The sequence below is a fragment of the Agrilus planipennis genome, unplaced genomic scaffold (genome assembly GCF_000699045.2).
Source record: "Agrilus planipennis isolate EAB-ADULT unplaced genomic scaffold, Apla_2.0 scaffold28, whole genome shotgun sequence".
NCBI lineage: Eukaryota > Metazoa > Arthropoda > Insecta > Coleoptera > Buprestidae > Agrilus > Agrilus planipennis.
In genome coordinates this window covers 1,624,543-1,639,114 of record NW_020438897.1, presented here as the reverse complement: position 1 = coordinate 1,639,114, position 14,572 = coordinate 1,624,543, and the positions used below count along the sequence as shown (strand labels likewise).

The 14,572-nt window shown below is 32.8% G+C and overlaps 1 protein-coding gene across 5 annotated transcripts in view; it reads right to left on the bottom strand.

The window, feature by feature from the left end:
• The window catches only part of LOC108744558 (rap guanine nucleotide exchange factor 4-like), a 167,688-nt gene that overhangs the window by 17,778 nt on the left and 135,338 nt on the right, over positions 1-14,572 (bottom strand). For all 5 annotated transcript variants that reach the window (XM_018480392.2, XM_018480394.2, XM_018480393.2 and 2 more), the window contains one exon: positions 13,314-13,365. In XM_018480392.2, coding sequence (XP_018335894.1) covers positions 13,314-13,365 — 52 coding nt within the window. The remainder of the gene's footprint in view (positions 1-13,313; positions 13,366-14,572) is intronic.

Here is a 14,572-nt window from a genome sequence, read left to right as displayed (position 1 = left end):
TTCATAACAGAGAATACTCTTTCTGTAAATGCTGAAGTGGCCGGAACGGACAGCAAAAGTGACACTACTTTGAACAGATTTGGGAAATCAGGTTGTTCCGTAAATTTGGCTTGCCATTTTTCTGTGCAATATTATTGATGTAAAAGTACTCTGAATTTCGAATAATCGCTTACAAAATTACGACGTTTACTTAAGGTCTTAAATAAAGTATTTTTGCGTACTTTATGTGTCTCGTAAAGTATAACGTACGCACAGTCAAAATAGAGTACAATACTTTATAATAAAGTACGGGTGGCAACCATACTTGCTGATAAGAACCAAAAAATTTAAAATCGTAATCCGCATGTGACAGTTTCTACAGATTATTAACTACGAACTTAATGTTCATTTCTAAGGAAGATAGTAATAATCAAAATAAATTTAGTAGACATAGATTTTCCAATAATGTTAGTTTTTAATTGTGAAATGTTAATCATTATCATCACCATCATTATTATCATAGGATCGTCAGTCCTAAGACTGGTTAGTCAAGCATCTCCACTCATTTCTATCCTGAGCTAATTTTCACATTTCCCTAAAACTGGACCATCCCACATCCTAAACATTTGCGAACAGTAAAATGTTTATAAACCAGATTACATAAAATTATTTAGATAAGTTTAGTTCAGTGTAGACCATTATGACTTTAAAGTGGTTAAAGTTGTTCGCTCTCTGGCATCTAAGCGAATAGAGAAACTCAACGTCAGTTAACATCAACTTCTAATGTATAGATATGACCTACATGATTACCAATTCTTTTTGCTATTCATTCCGTGCCAACAACTGCCTTTTACAATTTAATAATTTATTTATTTCAACTGCAGTTGTACTTTTATCGATCCCGTGATAAATTAATTGCGTCGTTTTCAGAAAGTGTTTGATCAGACATGAACATAAGGGTGCTTATGTATGCATCAGCACAACAATGTATGAGGATCGAGCAACATTGTAATCTCCATACGTGTAATGTGATAATTAGGAAGCGTTAACGGCTTTCCACCAAATGCACGTACACATGTGTGTGTATATATAGGTAGATAAATTTCACGTTCTTATAACCGTGTAACAGTGAACATATCATAGGTCTTTGTAGACCACTAATAATGGTACCTATACAAGTACGGCCTTCATGAACTGGAACACAACATGTGAAATACTTTGTTTCTTGACCATGCATCATCTATAAGGATTTAAAACAGAAAGTCCGTAGTAGGAGAATACAAAAGGGAGTTAAATTAGATTTTTTCTTCGAAAAAGTTCTCTAATCGATGATTCTTTTTGAAATTAGCTCAGAAAAGTGTGTGGACGATTAGCATACCAGAATGTGTGGCTAGAAAGTGCGTACTACACGTTTTAGTTAATAATTTACATGGAAAAATGCGCTTTTCACAATTCGCGGCGCATCGGCCCGTACGTAAGCTCGAGTGGTACGCTTTAAAAGGTATAACTTTTCATCAATATTAGTAAATGACATGAAATTAATTGAATGTTAAAATGGATCATTTTTTGGAGTATTATTTGTGTTTAAATATATTTTTAAGTATATATTATTAATATATTTTTACATATCAGCTTGAACTTGAGTGTTGCACGAATTTTCGATTATTTCATAACATTAAAGAAAAATAAATAAATACATGTATGATTGTTCTATTATACAAAATATTAATCAAAACAATACAGTCATGTTTTAAGTATAAACAGAATGCTTTGAACTGCAAAACGAATGAAATCACAGTATTACCAAAAAAATTAAAGATTTAAATAGATACATTAAACTCAAACAGTAAAACGAGTATTTCCTTTTAAATTACATTTAGACTCTAAAGTCTAGAGCAGACCTTAAACCTCCTACTATATATGTTAGGCCCGAAGACCGAAAACGCTCAGTGACCGGAAAAAACGGCCACATCGCGTTCTTCGAACGTACAGAACGCGTTTTGGCTGTTTTTTAACGCTAGCAACGCGTTCTGGTAACTGCTAAACATCCGGAACGCATTTTGTCAATTGCTGAACGCCCACAACGCGTTCTTAATGTTCGACTTGTATTATTTGCCGCTTTCTATCTGCGTACAGTGAGATTTATATTGTACTTATAAAACAAATGAATTTCAATCCATTTTTCAGTTTTTAGGAAACATTTCAGTTATTGACAACTATAATTGGATACCAAAGATGGGTTCGGTTTTTCTCGTCGAATCATTTCAACAATATTAAATTTCATATAATTGTTTTTCAGTTCTAAGAAGAAAGTTACACTGAACAGTTATATTGTCGAGACTCCTGATTTTTGGGCGCATTTTGAGCATGCTCAACTTCTCCTACAGTTACCAGAACGCGTTGCGAGCGTTTAAAAACAGCCAAAACGCGTTCTGTGCGTTTGAAGGCACCCAGAACGCAATGTGGCCGTTTTATCCGGCCACTGAGCGTTTTCGGTCTTCGGCCCTAACATATATAATGAATTTTTAAAGCATTTCTTAAGTTATCCTTTGCTTTTGAATATAATTGGTAAAATAGTTAAGTACATACGTATTATATACAACACGTTATTATCTTTTAAACTTTGAATACTACAATTGAAGGTATCCTTGACTAAAATGCTTTATACAGTGATTTTTAATAGTCTTTTAAAGTTTATGAATAAGGCAGACAACCACTATGCTCACCTTCAATCATAATATTCAAAAGTTTTAATTAAAATTTGCGAATCAATTTTCTCTGAAGATAAATCTCAACCTCGACTGCCTCTCCGCATTAGCATAACACAATCTTCAGTTTATGAATAATATATACCAGCAACTCCTAAGAAATAAACTGGTTTCATTTACGATTGATAAAAGCTTCAAATTTTCAGACTAAATCAGACTAACATTTTTGTAGCCCCTCATTTCAAGTTCAATCGCGAATTATTTTGGTATTATTAAAGTAACTTTTTTCATTAAATTAGCAATGTAAATTTTTAGTTCATTATTTTAACTTGAACAAAATTTTAACTACAGACTCTAGATAGAAAATAATAAGTAAATAAACGAAAAGGTTCGAGACTTTTACGACAAAAAGGCAATACGTTCCAATAGTTATGGACGTTAGATTTCTAAAAAAATAGTTTTACAGGTTTTATTCTTGTAAAAAGAAATAATATACTCAAATCAACTAAATATTCAAGGGCTTTGATTTTTTTATCAGTTTCCTGTAACCTTATTAATATTTGTTAATGGAACTTTCGCGGTAAATTTATATAAATATGAAGTCAGCTTTGCCTAAAGGAATTTGTGAACCAATACATACCTATGATAGTCGTTAAGAGTCATCAAACTTTTTGATAATTTTTGATCGGAAAACGTTTTATTACGTATAAAATACGCTATTGAAAACCTTATTCATTTTCTTCATCACTAGTGAGCGAGTATTAAGATTCCTTTTGGGTATCAGCATGATAGTCGTCAGCAAAGTCTATTGGTTATGAGAATGTTAAAAAGTCCGAAAATGAAGATGACGTTCGATTACTTTCTTAATTAAATATAAATGAATTCGAATTTACTGTTTTCTATATTGACAAAACATTACTGCATGAAAATAATAAAAGTACAACAAAAGTACTGACATGCAAGGAAAGAAAAGGTAGGGAACGAGCGAATGTAAAGATAGAAGACGAAAAATTAGAAGAAGTGACCGATTTTAGTTATCTAGGAAGTCAGATGAGTTAGGACGGAAGGAGTAGTAGGGATATAAAGCAGAGGATAGCGCAGGGTCGTGTCGCCTTTAATAAAAAGAAGTCCCCTCTATGCTCGCGAACGGTTAATTTAGAAATTCGAAAAAGGTTGTTAAAGGTGTATGTTTGGACCACGGCGGTGTACAAGTGCGAAACATGGACGGTGGGCGCGGCGAAAAAGAAAAGTTTAGGATACCGTGGATAGAGAAGATTAGAAATGAAGAGGTATTAGAAAGAAAAGGAGAAGAGAGGACTCTATGGAGTCAATAAGAAATATGCGAGACAGATTAGTAAGACACCTTCTCAGGCATGAAAGTCTAGTCAGAGACATATTAGAGGCAGAAACGGAAGTTAGGAGGGGTAGAGGTAGACCTGGATTAGATTAGTGTTCGCAAATAGTTAAGGATATGGATTGTTCTAGTTTTATGGAATGCGAAGATTAGCTCTGGATAGGAAAGAGAGGAGGTGTGTGTCCAACCACAGTCTTAGGATTGACGAGCTTATGATGATGATGTGATTTTCAAAAGTTATATAGTTAAATGCCTCTTGTCAACATAATCAATCGAGTTTGATCTTTGAAAACGTTATATTCTGATTAACGGTATTTGAGAAAATAGATTTTCAGATAAATATTTTGAGATAGTTCTCGGGTGAGTAATGACGTGGAAACAGTTTGCATACTCATTACAGTGCGACTTCACTCACTTTCTATGCTGAAAAAAATGTTTCCAATTTTTGATGCCGCTTGACGATTTTCCTAAGTGTTGGTATGTAAATTTCTTTAGCCAAAACCGATTTTATGATATGAATATAAATCTACCCTGAATGTTTAATAACAAAGTACTGGTGGGACTCGGGTCATCTAGATTGTTAAAAGTTTGAATTCCGTGATACATGTAGAAAAATGATCTTTTTCAATTTTATACAAAATTATATGATATATACATTCTATCACGTTTAGTACATCACAAGGGACAATCAATTGAACCCATTTCGAACCAACGCTTAGCAACTATTTTTTATGGCGATTATCCTTTTACTTTTTAAAGAGTAGTCGATAATCGGAACATAAAACTCCAAATCATATTTTTCATTTTCATTGATTCTACTTTAGGAAGTTTTCTTCTCGTATTTTTACATGGAAAAGCAGGGCGGTTCGGTTACTAATAATGTAATAATCAATAAGTTCGTATGTCACAAAGCTCATCCATCTCAGCAATGACACGGGGTAGCCAGTTAAAATTTCCACAGAGTATGTGTTGAGATTTATGAAATTAAAATAAATGCTGGAAGCTTTCTAATGATTTTTATTTTTATTTTGTATTACCAAAACGGCTAAACATACAAAAGTATCAAATTAAGCCTGATTATTGCTTGATACCCTGTAGTTTAACAACAAATATCGAACAAAAGTAAATTAGTGAAGTGCCAAACCCTCAGTGTAAGTGTTTTCGACTTGCACATGCTCGAATTTTAAGTTAATAGTTTTTTTACAGTATTTTATTTAGGGAAGCAAGCTTCCAGGTAGGTACATTCTATAAACATATAGGCAGTTAGTTCCGTACATCAAAAAGTTTAAAGGGGTAGTTTATCTAATTTAACTTCTTTACTTTGAAACTAAAAGTTTGTAATAACTTTTACTAATAGAAAAAGCTTTAAGCAAATGGCAGTTTTAACATTTAATCTAATTTACAATGGCGAGCGTCCGAATAAGTTATGAAGGGAAGTATTAGACCATCCATGTTAAAGTCCGAGCAAAGGGACATTGATATAATGATGCATTTTAAATTCTAGTCAGAAATAGTTTACGGTTAAGAAAAGTAATCTGCAGAGCATCCAAGTTCGCTTGGTTGGTGGTCCGATCTTCTTTTTATCACCTGCAATTTATTGTGGCGATAAATTAGCTAATCTTTTGGCTTGCGGTTGGAACGTACATTGGATGAGTTTTAGCGCATTTTATAATGTAATTTTCTAATCCGCGTTGTGCTGTAACACCACGAGAATTTATCAGTTGAATTATTAAATAATTTTATCCCAATGGCGTGCATAGACTTTTGGATTAAAATAGTGGGAGGCATAAAATGAAATAATCAAAACATACGGATTATAATTTTCTAATATTCGATGAGACGATGAGGAGTTAGTGATATTATAAACACAGAAATAATAAAAATTAATTTTAAACTAATATTATAAATATAGTTGTTGGTTTGTTTGTTTATTACGATTTCACGACATAACTACTGAACCGATCATAACGAAATTTTGTACACATATTGTCAGTAGTACATAATATGACATAGGGTACTTTTATCCAGAAAAAAATACTGTTCTCGAGGGATAGAAGAATTACTTTTATGTGGTCGTCGATTACCTTAGACACGTATTTAGGACATCAACTCAAGTAAAGCCGCGCATAAAAGTTAATACAAATACTAACGCTACATGTAACCTGCAATTCACATTGGTTTAAGCCAATTTAAATTTGATTGATACAAGAGCGTAGTAGGGTGTAACATGTATTTTTGCATATCGAAGTGAAGGTGATAATGCTCAGCTTCTTTTTAACCAATTTTCAAATTTTGGCGCGCAAATTTTCGTTTTTTACAGTGGTTCAAGTTCAAGTGATATGTGCTTTGACAAAAACGTATTTTTGGATAATCGAAGGAAATAATACATAATCTCGGCATCTTAACCAATTTTCAAATTCGGACGGGCAAAATGTTATTTAGCAATTTGATATTTAATTTGCATTTTATTTTTTTTTAAAGGGGCCCCAAAAAAGCCCTACAACGGGTCCCGAATGTCGAAGATACGCCACTGTGCCTTCCCCACAGTTTTAACCTCAACCACTTAATCATAAAATGAGGTAATACAGAAACTGCATTAATTTAAGAAATGACGTTTCCACTTCCGTCTCGTTATCTCATTTAAAATTCTTAAAAAAAAACCAAAAGAATACGGCACAAATCATTTTAATGGCGCATAAACATGCTAGATCAAAACACCATAATTCTAAGCAAAAACAATTACAAAATTCTTATCAACGGATAATAATTTAATTTGTTTTTTTATTGTTGGGTTATTTATTAATTCATTAATTATTTATTCTGCTTTTGATTTCCATTGCTCATTTATTTTAATGAATACACATGATGAACTGAAAATTACTGTAATCCATCAATCAAAGTGCGCTTCATTTACTTCAAACAGAAATAAGTTTATTACAATAATCCTACCGTAAGTGAAATATTTCCCGGTTTCAAGGACGAAGGCGCTGCATTTTCTCAAAGGTGTTAAACCTCATTTATTCTTTATTAGGAATGGATTTTAGTATCCACGCGACCGACGTTAATCCTTTTCTAATAAACAGTAATTGCGATTTCTTACTTGGGAGGGTGTGTTGAACAATTTTCATCCTTGTAATTAGAAAAAATCGTATTTTCATAGCACTGGCATCTACAGGCGTAGGGAATAAAGTATGGCATCCCCTACTGGGAGTTTGCCTTCGGCTCGGGTAGCAATTCACCCCTAGAGGGGATGTCGTACATTCTTCCCTTGGTGCGTAATGTTTGTATATTAATTAAATAATTTAAATTGACGAGTACTTCTACTATATTTGTGTTTGCAATAATGATACTGTAGGGTGAATAAGAATGTACTTGAACCCGTTATAAAAATTTTAATTACCAATCGTTAATAATAATTTACATAAAGGTAAAACAAAAGTAAAAACGATTAATTAAGTACTAAGGGATTCAAAATACATGATAGTCCAGAAAAAGTTTCAGGCCAGTAAAGGACCCCAAGGGCTATTCCGCCAAATAAGGTCTATGAAAGTAACAAGAACAAAAAATGAAGAGATAAAAAAATCCTAACATAGGGTATCTTTTACCTAAAAAAAATCTGTTTAAAACTCAAGATACTCCAGAAGAAGTGTCAGACCATATAGTAAAGGACCTCAAGGGCTATTCGAATAAATCTTAAATGAATTTGAAAAATTATTGTTTACATTATTTTCTTGCATTTTCTTCTGTTAAACTAGGCATATAGATATAGTTTTGGGATTAGTGCGATTCAACTAATCTAAAAAAATGATAAAGTAAATAAGTATTATCAACCCTAGACAAAAATTTTCAGTCTATCTCCAGTCTCTCAGAGTCTTTCGGCGTCTCTGAGAGCGTCTCTCACAGTCTCTCAGTTATTGCCTAGGTGTTTTTATGGATCTATCACAGTCTCTGTATGAGAGACTCGAACGATAAAATTGTTAATTCAGAGATTCGACTCTCTCACAGAGAGACTGAATGAATAAAACTGAAAAATTGAGAGACTCGAGTTTCTCGTAGAAAGACTGGGATCTCTGAAATATGTTGAACTTAGAAAATTTTAACCATGTCTATCAAGACACCACTTATTGAGAGATTCGAGTCTCTCGTTCAGAAACTGGATACGAAATAAGGATCTCTCTATGAGCGACTCGAGTTTCGCTTTCAGAGACTCTGAGAGACTGAACATTTTTATCTCGGAAACAAGAGTAAAAAAACAAATGAAAAGAAAAAATCGACAAATTTTCGTGGAATGCTCAGAATTTTTCATTAGAAATCATTTCCATTGTCTTACATGTAGCAGCTTTTCTGAAGGATTAATTTGTTAGGTAATATTAGCGATAACCAATTAAACGTATTTATCGCTTTTATTGTTATACAAATCGATACAGAATCAGTTAATTATTCTACTTTCCCCTGATATAAAATTCATACGTTAGTCATTATTAAGAATGCGCTGTTACGTAGGAATAAACATTTTCTAGATAATCATGCGGTCGCTTTAATTTTGTAATTTAATAATTTAATTGGTTTTTAGTATAACGTTTGCTTGAATAACAAAACAAAATACCTAGCTACCTTTGAAGTACCTAATCGTTGTTTAGTACGTTTTAATAAATAATACCAATCAAGATTTAACACCGGAACAAAACCAGAAATAATGGTAATAATCACATTTTCGATTGAATAGTCGTCGAAAACGAAATAAATACTCATATTCTATAGGTACACGCGATATGCAAATTACAAATGTTGATTCAATTCTCTTTGTACGTTTATGTTTAAACGTGTGTACATATGCCAGAAACGAATGTGAACATAAAGGAAAAAATATCTGTACATAATTTGGGCTAAAAATACATAATAACGTGACGCAAAACACACCAACCCCTATTTGGTTTGTTTGCCTCGCTTAGAGATGTAAATTTTTACCTGTAATGTATTGAAAGATGTCATAATTCGTTCTTCTTTTTTATTACGAATATAAATGGAGATTTCTGTTTCCATAAATTGCGGAGGCGTGATTTTCAAATTCACTTTGAGAAAATATTACTTCCAACAGAAAGTTAACCAGAAATAAATTTATGTAAATTTAATGAAATAAAATTTTTGAAATTGTGTATTTTTGGAACATGACTTTGTATGATTACTGATGATAAATATTCCATAGATAGGAAAGGTTAGAAATGAGAAGATATTAGAAACAGTAGAAAAACAAATGGAGCAAATGGAAGCCAATAAGAAAAAGTAAAAACGGAATGATCAGAGAAATGAGGGACTAGCTAATTTACCGACATAATAGAAGTACAAATAGAAGTAAAGATAATGGACTAGTTTAAATTATTGTTCGTAAACAGTCAGGGACTAGCTCAGAACAGGAAGTGAAACGCTGTGTATGTTAATTAAAATATTTTACTTGATTACTGTTTGCTTATCCGGCAACTACAACAGAGCATTGCACCGACCTAAAGAGTACCCTAGACAAAAATTTTCAGTCGCTCCCCAGTCTCTCAGAGTCTTTTAGAGTTTTTCAGCGTTTCTGAGAGCGTTTCTCAGTCTTTCACAGTCTCTCAGTTATTGCCTAGGTGTTTTTATGGATCTCTCACAGTCTTTGTATGAGAGACTCGAACGATAAAATTGTTAATTCAGAGATTCGAGTCTCTCACAGAGAGACTGAATTAATAAAACGGAAAAATTTAGAGATTCGAGTCTCTCGTAGAAAGACTGGGATCTCCGAAATATGTTGAACTTGAAGTCTTAATCATGTCTATCGAGACACCACTTATTGAGAGATTCGAGTGTCTCGTTCAGAGATTCGAGGCTCTCGTTCAGAGACTGGATACGAAATGAGGATCTGTCTATGAGCGACTCGAGTCTCTCGTTCAGAGACGCTAAACAGTTTTTTTGACAGTCTCTCGAGAGTCTCTTTCAGCGACACCAGAGAGACTCGATGAAAGACGGAGACTCGTGTCTCGCTTTCAGAGACTCTGAGAGACTGAACATTTTTATCTCGGGTAGAATACTAGGTCAGGACTTTTCTATGTAAAGTACTGACAATAACTCATTAATAATTAAGAAAGAGACAATGAACTACGTAAAAAGCAGTAGTACGATCAATGATGTTCTTTCGGACTGGTTTTAACAATGAATGACATTAAAAACAGATACTAGGTAAGAGTCTCAGATGATGTTGATGCTGATAACCAAAATAGTTTGTAGACAATCGTTGGCGTTTATTTTTCTCACATCTGAATATTGTTCCTTCGTTTGATTTCACAGAGCGCTCATGTTGAAAAGTTTACAGACATGATGAAAACCATTGTGAGCACTTTAAAGTCTAGAGCACTATCGTAAATTTCAATTTTATGTTAACTTACAATGCTTCAACATTTCGATGTAAGTTTGTCGTAAAGTGCGCATGGTCTAAAATTCAATCGCCGTACAATGCTCTCCGGATTTGCAAGGCTTTGGGTTCACTCTCACCATGTTCCTAAATTTAAATTCCAAAAATATGTTCTCATGGTGTCATGCACGAATGAAACTTCACCATTAGACATTATTGGAAAAAATTAATACTCGTAGTGTTTAATCTACTTATTAGAAGCTTATATAGTGGAAGTTAGACAGTCTAAGGGCAGAATAAGAGCGGTGTGCTGCATTTTAATTGATCAAGAATTTGAAATTAGTGATGAGCAAAATTGGTCTCCGTTTTGCAGTGTTAGTCTTGGTCTTGCGAAAATGCAAGGTTAAGTCTGTATACTAGCAAGGCGAAAACCAAGACCGAACCAACAAGACCAAAACTAAAACCAAGACCGAATGAACTGGACAAGACGAAAACCAAGACCAAATATGCAAGACAACGAAAAATTATTACTTTTGATGGATTTATGAGTTAAACTATTTAAAACAACTTTCATATCTTGTTTTCTAGGAATAAAACATTTTTAGTATTTCAAATTTATAGTTTGCTTTATTAGATTTTAACACTAAATGTAAAAAAAGGGACTTTACCATTGTTTGAAAAAAGGAATCTACAAGAATGTCTTCCTAGTAACGGTTGAAATAAAGAGAAAAACAAATTTTTTTCGATATTTTTTACTTCTTTCAAGTACTTCGTATTCTTTTTGTTCACTAAAAGGTCAATTTATGCGTTGGAGGAAGGGTCAATTTCTGCATTGGTGGAAGGTAAGTTTTCGAATTTTCTTAACTCTCACAATTACAGTTGACACTACAGGTCTGACGAAGGAAGCTGGCGAGCGGTCGCGCGGGTACTTGCCCATTTATGACCTATTTGGGTAAGTCACTTGGAACCGATACACAAATAAGCTTTCAATAGGCGTAAATTACAGTATTAATACAGATAGGACAGTAGCGTACTAGAAAATAATGTAAAAACATGACTTATCAAAAAGAAAAAATAAACGTATTGTCTTTGTTTTATAGTTAGTTTTCACATTCACTGTCATCATGGGAATCTCTATCACTGTCACCAACATCAACAATTAGTTCTTCTGTTTGTATGTCCATTACTTACTCACTGATCCCTGCTTTTAAAGATTTAATCTACGCCCCTGATAGGAATACTGAAGAATGAGGGCTGTAATCTTTATACCTAAAACTTTTGCCACCGCGCATCCACGCCATTATAAAATTTCCGCCAGCTTCCAGCGTCAGGCCTGTACCTTCTTTGAAAGTCATGATAAGCATAAGTATGTATGACAGAATTTCAGAATTAAAGACATTTATTGTGTCGGTAAACATAAAAACTTGTGTATAGAAGAATTATAAAAAAAAAGTATCAATTAGAGGCTTAGGTATTTACAATTTACAAGGTGTCCAAGAAAGTTCTCCCTGGCACATTGCACTCTCGATATAATTTCATCAAATATTTCAAGTGTCTTCAGCAAATTTAGGCAATTTGATTCTAAAGCACATTGAAATTTTTCATTCTAATTGGTAATGTCTACAAACAGGAAAAGAAGTTCAAATTGTGTGAGCACTGAATACGTTTAGTCTTTGTAAACTTTAATTGAACATCAATACTTGATTAGATAATTTTTAATAATTCCTTCACCAATTCTACCTATATACTCACCGGACTAAAGAAAATTACAATAAAACCTAAACGATTCTTCTCTAAAAGCTCTCAGCCATTATGTTTCGCAGCGCTGGCGGCTAGCGGAAGTTTCTATTTCCTGATAACAACCTTTACAAATTAGAGCTGTTTAAAAGATTGGATGGTTATGTATATAAAACGAAAGTTGTTTTTATAACAGAAATGTAAACACGCCATTCGGCATTTTCCAGGATTAAAATGAAATTGGATTATATTCTCCGTAATATGTATGTACTTACTAATCAGTGTTATAGGTACATAATTACAACAAAAACGTTCTCAAAAACAGAAAGCAGAATTGTTTTTTTTCGTTCTAAATATACCTGCAAATGTTAAATAAACATCCAAAACAAAGTTATTTAATACCAAAAATTGTTTTCTCAGTATGTATTCAAATATGTAATATATAAAAATAAGTTTCTATTAACTGTTTGTTTAAATCGCATGTTATTTTCCCTTGTAGTAATGTGTAAGTTACTATGCATACTAAAAATTAAATTCCTAGATCGGCATTAAGCGCTGAAGACTTACAATTAGTAAGTGGGTTCTGTTAACCTTTATATGTTTTCTCCGTTCCATAGACAAGACATATTAGGAAATAAATAACGTTTGTAATGTTTCTTTTCGTAAAGCAGACCGTTAATCATTATAACTACCAAAAGCGTTGACAACTGAAAACGAATTTCAGTTTTTATGAGAAGAATTCAGTTATGGAGTGCTATTGTTTTTCTTTTTAAAACAATGGCTACCAATTTAGAGTTGACTTTGTGACAATGCAAAACAAATAACAGTAGTACTTATGTGGTAGGGACCTATGTATACGTTACTCAGTTTAAGAGTGTAGGAACCCAAAGTATCATTTAACTAATAATTCCAGTTTCATTTTCGTAAATTGCTGTTTTTAATGTGTTATAAAGTATGGACCCAGGCACAGAGATAATTCTCACCGAAGGAAAAACATAATTCGATTGAAAAGTGTCTCTCTACGTTATAAAAGGAGACTCTTGTCGTTCATATACAAAAAAATAATAACAGTTTAAACAGTACTGATGTGTTTTAAAATTAGTATATAGTTCTAGTCGACTGCCACTAATTGAAAAGTAAAAGAAAAGTGACTTACCATTTTTCAACTTGCAAGATGATACTAAGTCATTCATGAGCTCCTTGTTTTTCTGAAAACCACAAAGATACCACATTTAATTCCGACTGTTACATCTATTCTATGGGTCACACACTAAAGCACATCAAGTTTATTGCAATAAAAAAGAAAAAACGAAACAATATACCGTCTAATGTCTTTCATAGCAACATTTAAAGTGTGAATTAATAAGTGTTGTACAGCAGATAGAGAGGATAGTCCTATCAGCTTGTTTATGCTGTTGAAATTGAAGAACTTACGATTAGACAAACTTTTAAATCAGACAAGATAAAGAAAGTTATATTGTGTATTGTACCATGTGAACCGTTAAAACGCTATTCGACTATGGCGATCGTTAGATATCAGGAAAGTTTATCTTGAAGAATTTAAAGAAAAATAGAGGGGCGCAGTTTTGTTTTGCTCGATTATTTGCTAATAAACAAGACGTTTTAGATATCTTCGGAATTACCGAGAATAAAGACAAAATGTGCGAAAACAGTCAATAAACTTGTGTACATTGTAAGCGTACCTTATGTAGATACTGTATAATATCAACATTATTTATTATCCAACACTGGCTATATACGTATAGTAAAACAATGCCTATGGAGTAAGAAATGATTCATTGTGGATTTAGGTCGTTAAACCCTATTAAACAGGGCAGTGTGGGACAAACCTCCTTCCCAAAAAGTACTTGAAGCTCACACTTAAGTCCATAGAAAACATTTTTTTAAAGAAATAGTTCGTTACGAAAACAAAATGAGATTAAAAATACTAAAATGATAATTAAATAATTTTACTGTTGTTGTAGCTTTCTACTTCCTTTGTAAAAAGTTTGACAGCTTCAAAAATAGTGCGAACAGTTTTAGTATTTATAAGTAACGCTAAAAAAACACAATCTTTACTCCAGAATATCGTCTTGTCATCAAATTTGGATTATTAGTCTGCAAAGTTTCGAAACAATCCGACAAATGGATGAAGGGTGAAATCTACTTTCTAGATTTGTTTACAAATATGCCAGCTCCGAAGCTAATAAAAATGCGTTGAAAAGAAAACACGAAAACAAGCATTGGGGTTAATAACTAATACGATACTTATTTCCTGTAAACCACAATAGTTATTTCACTAACACAGTGTGGAAAAATGATTAATCATTCTTCAATCTAAAAGAATATTTTTAATGTGGATTACAATAAATAAATACTTTGCGATTTACATCTTGTCGTGTTTTCTAATGCCAA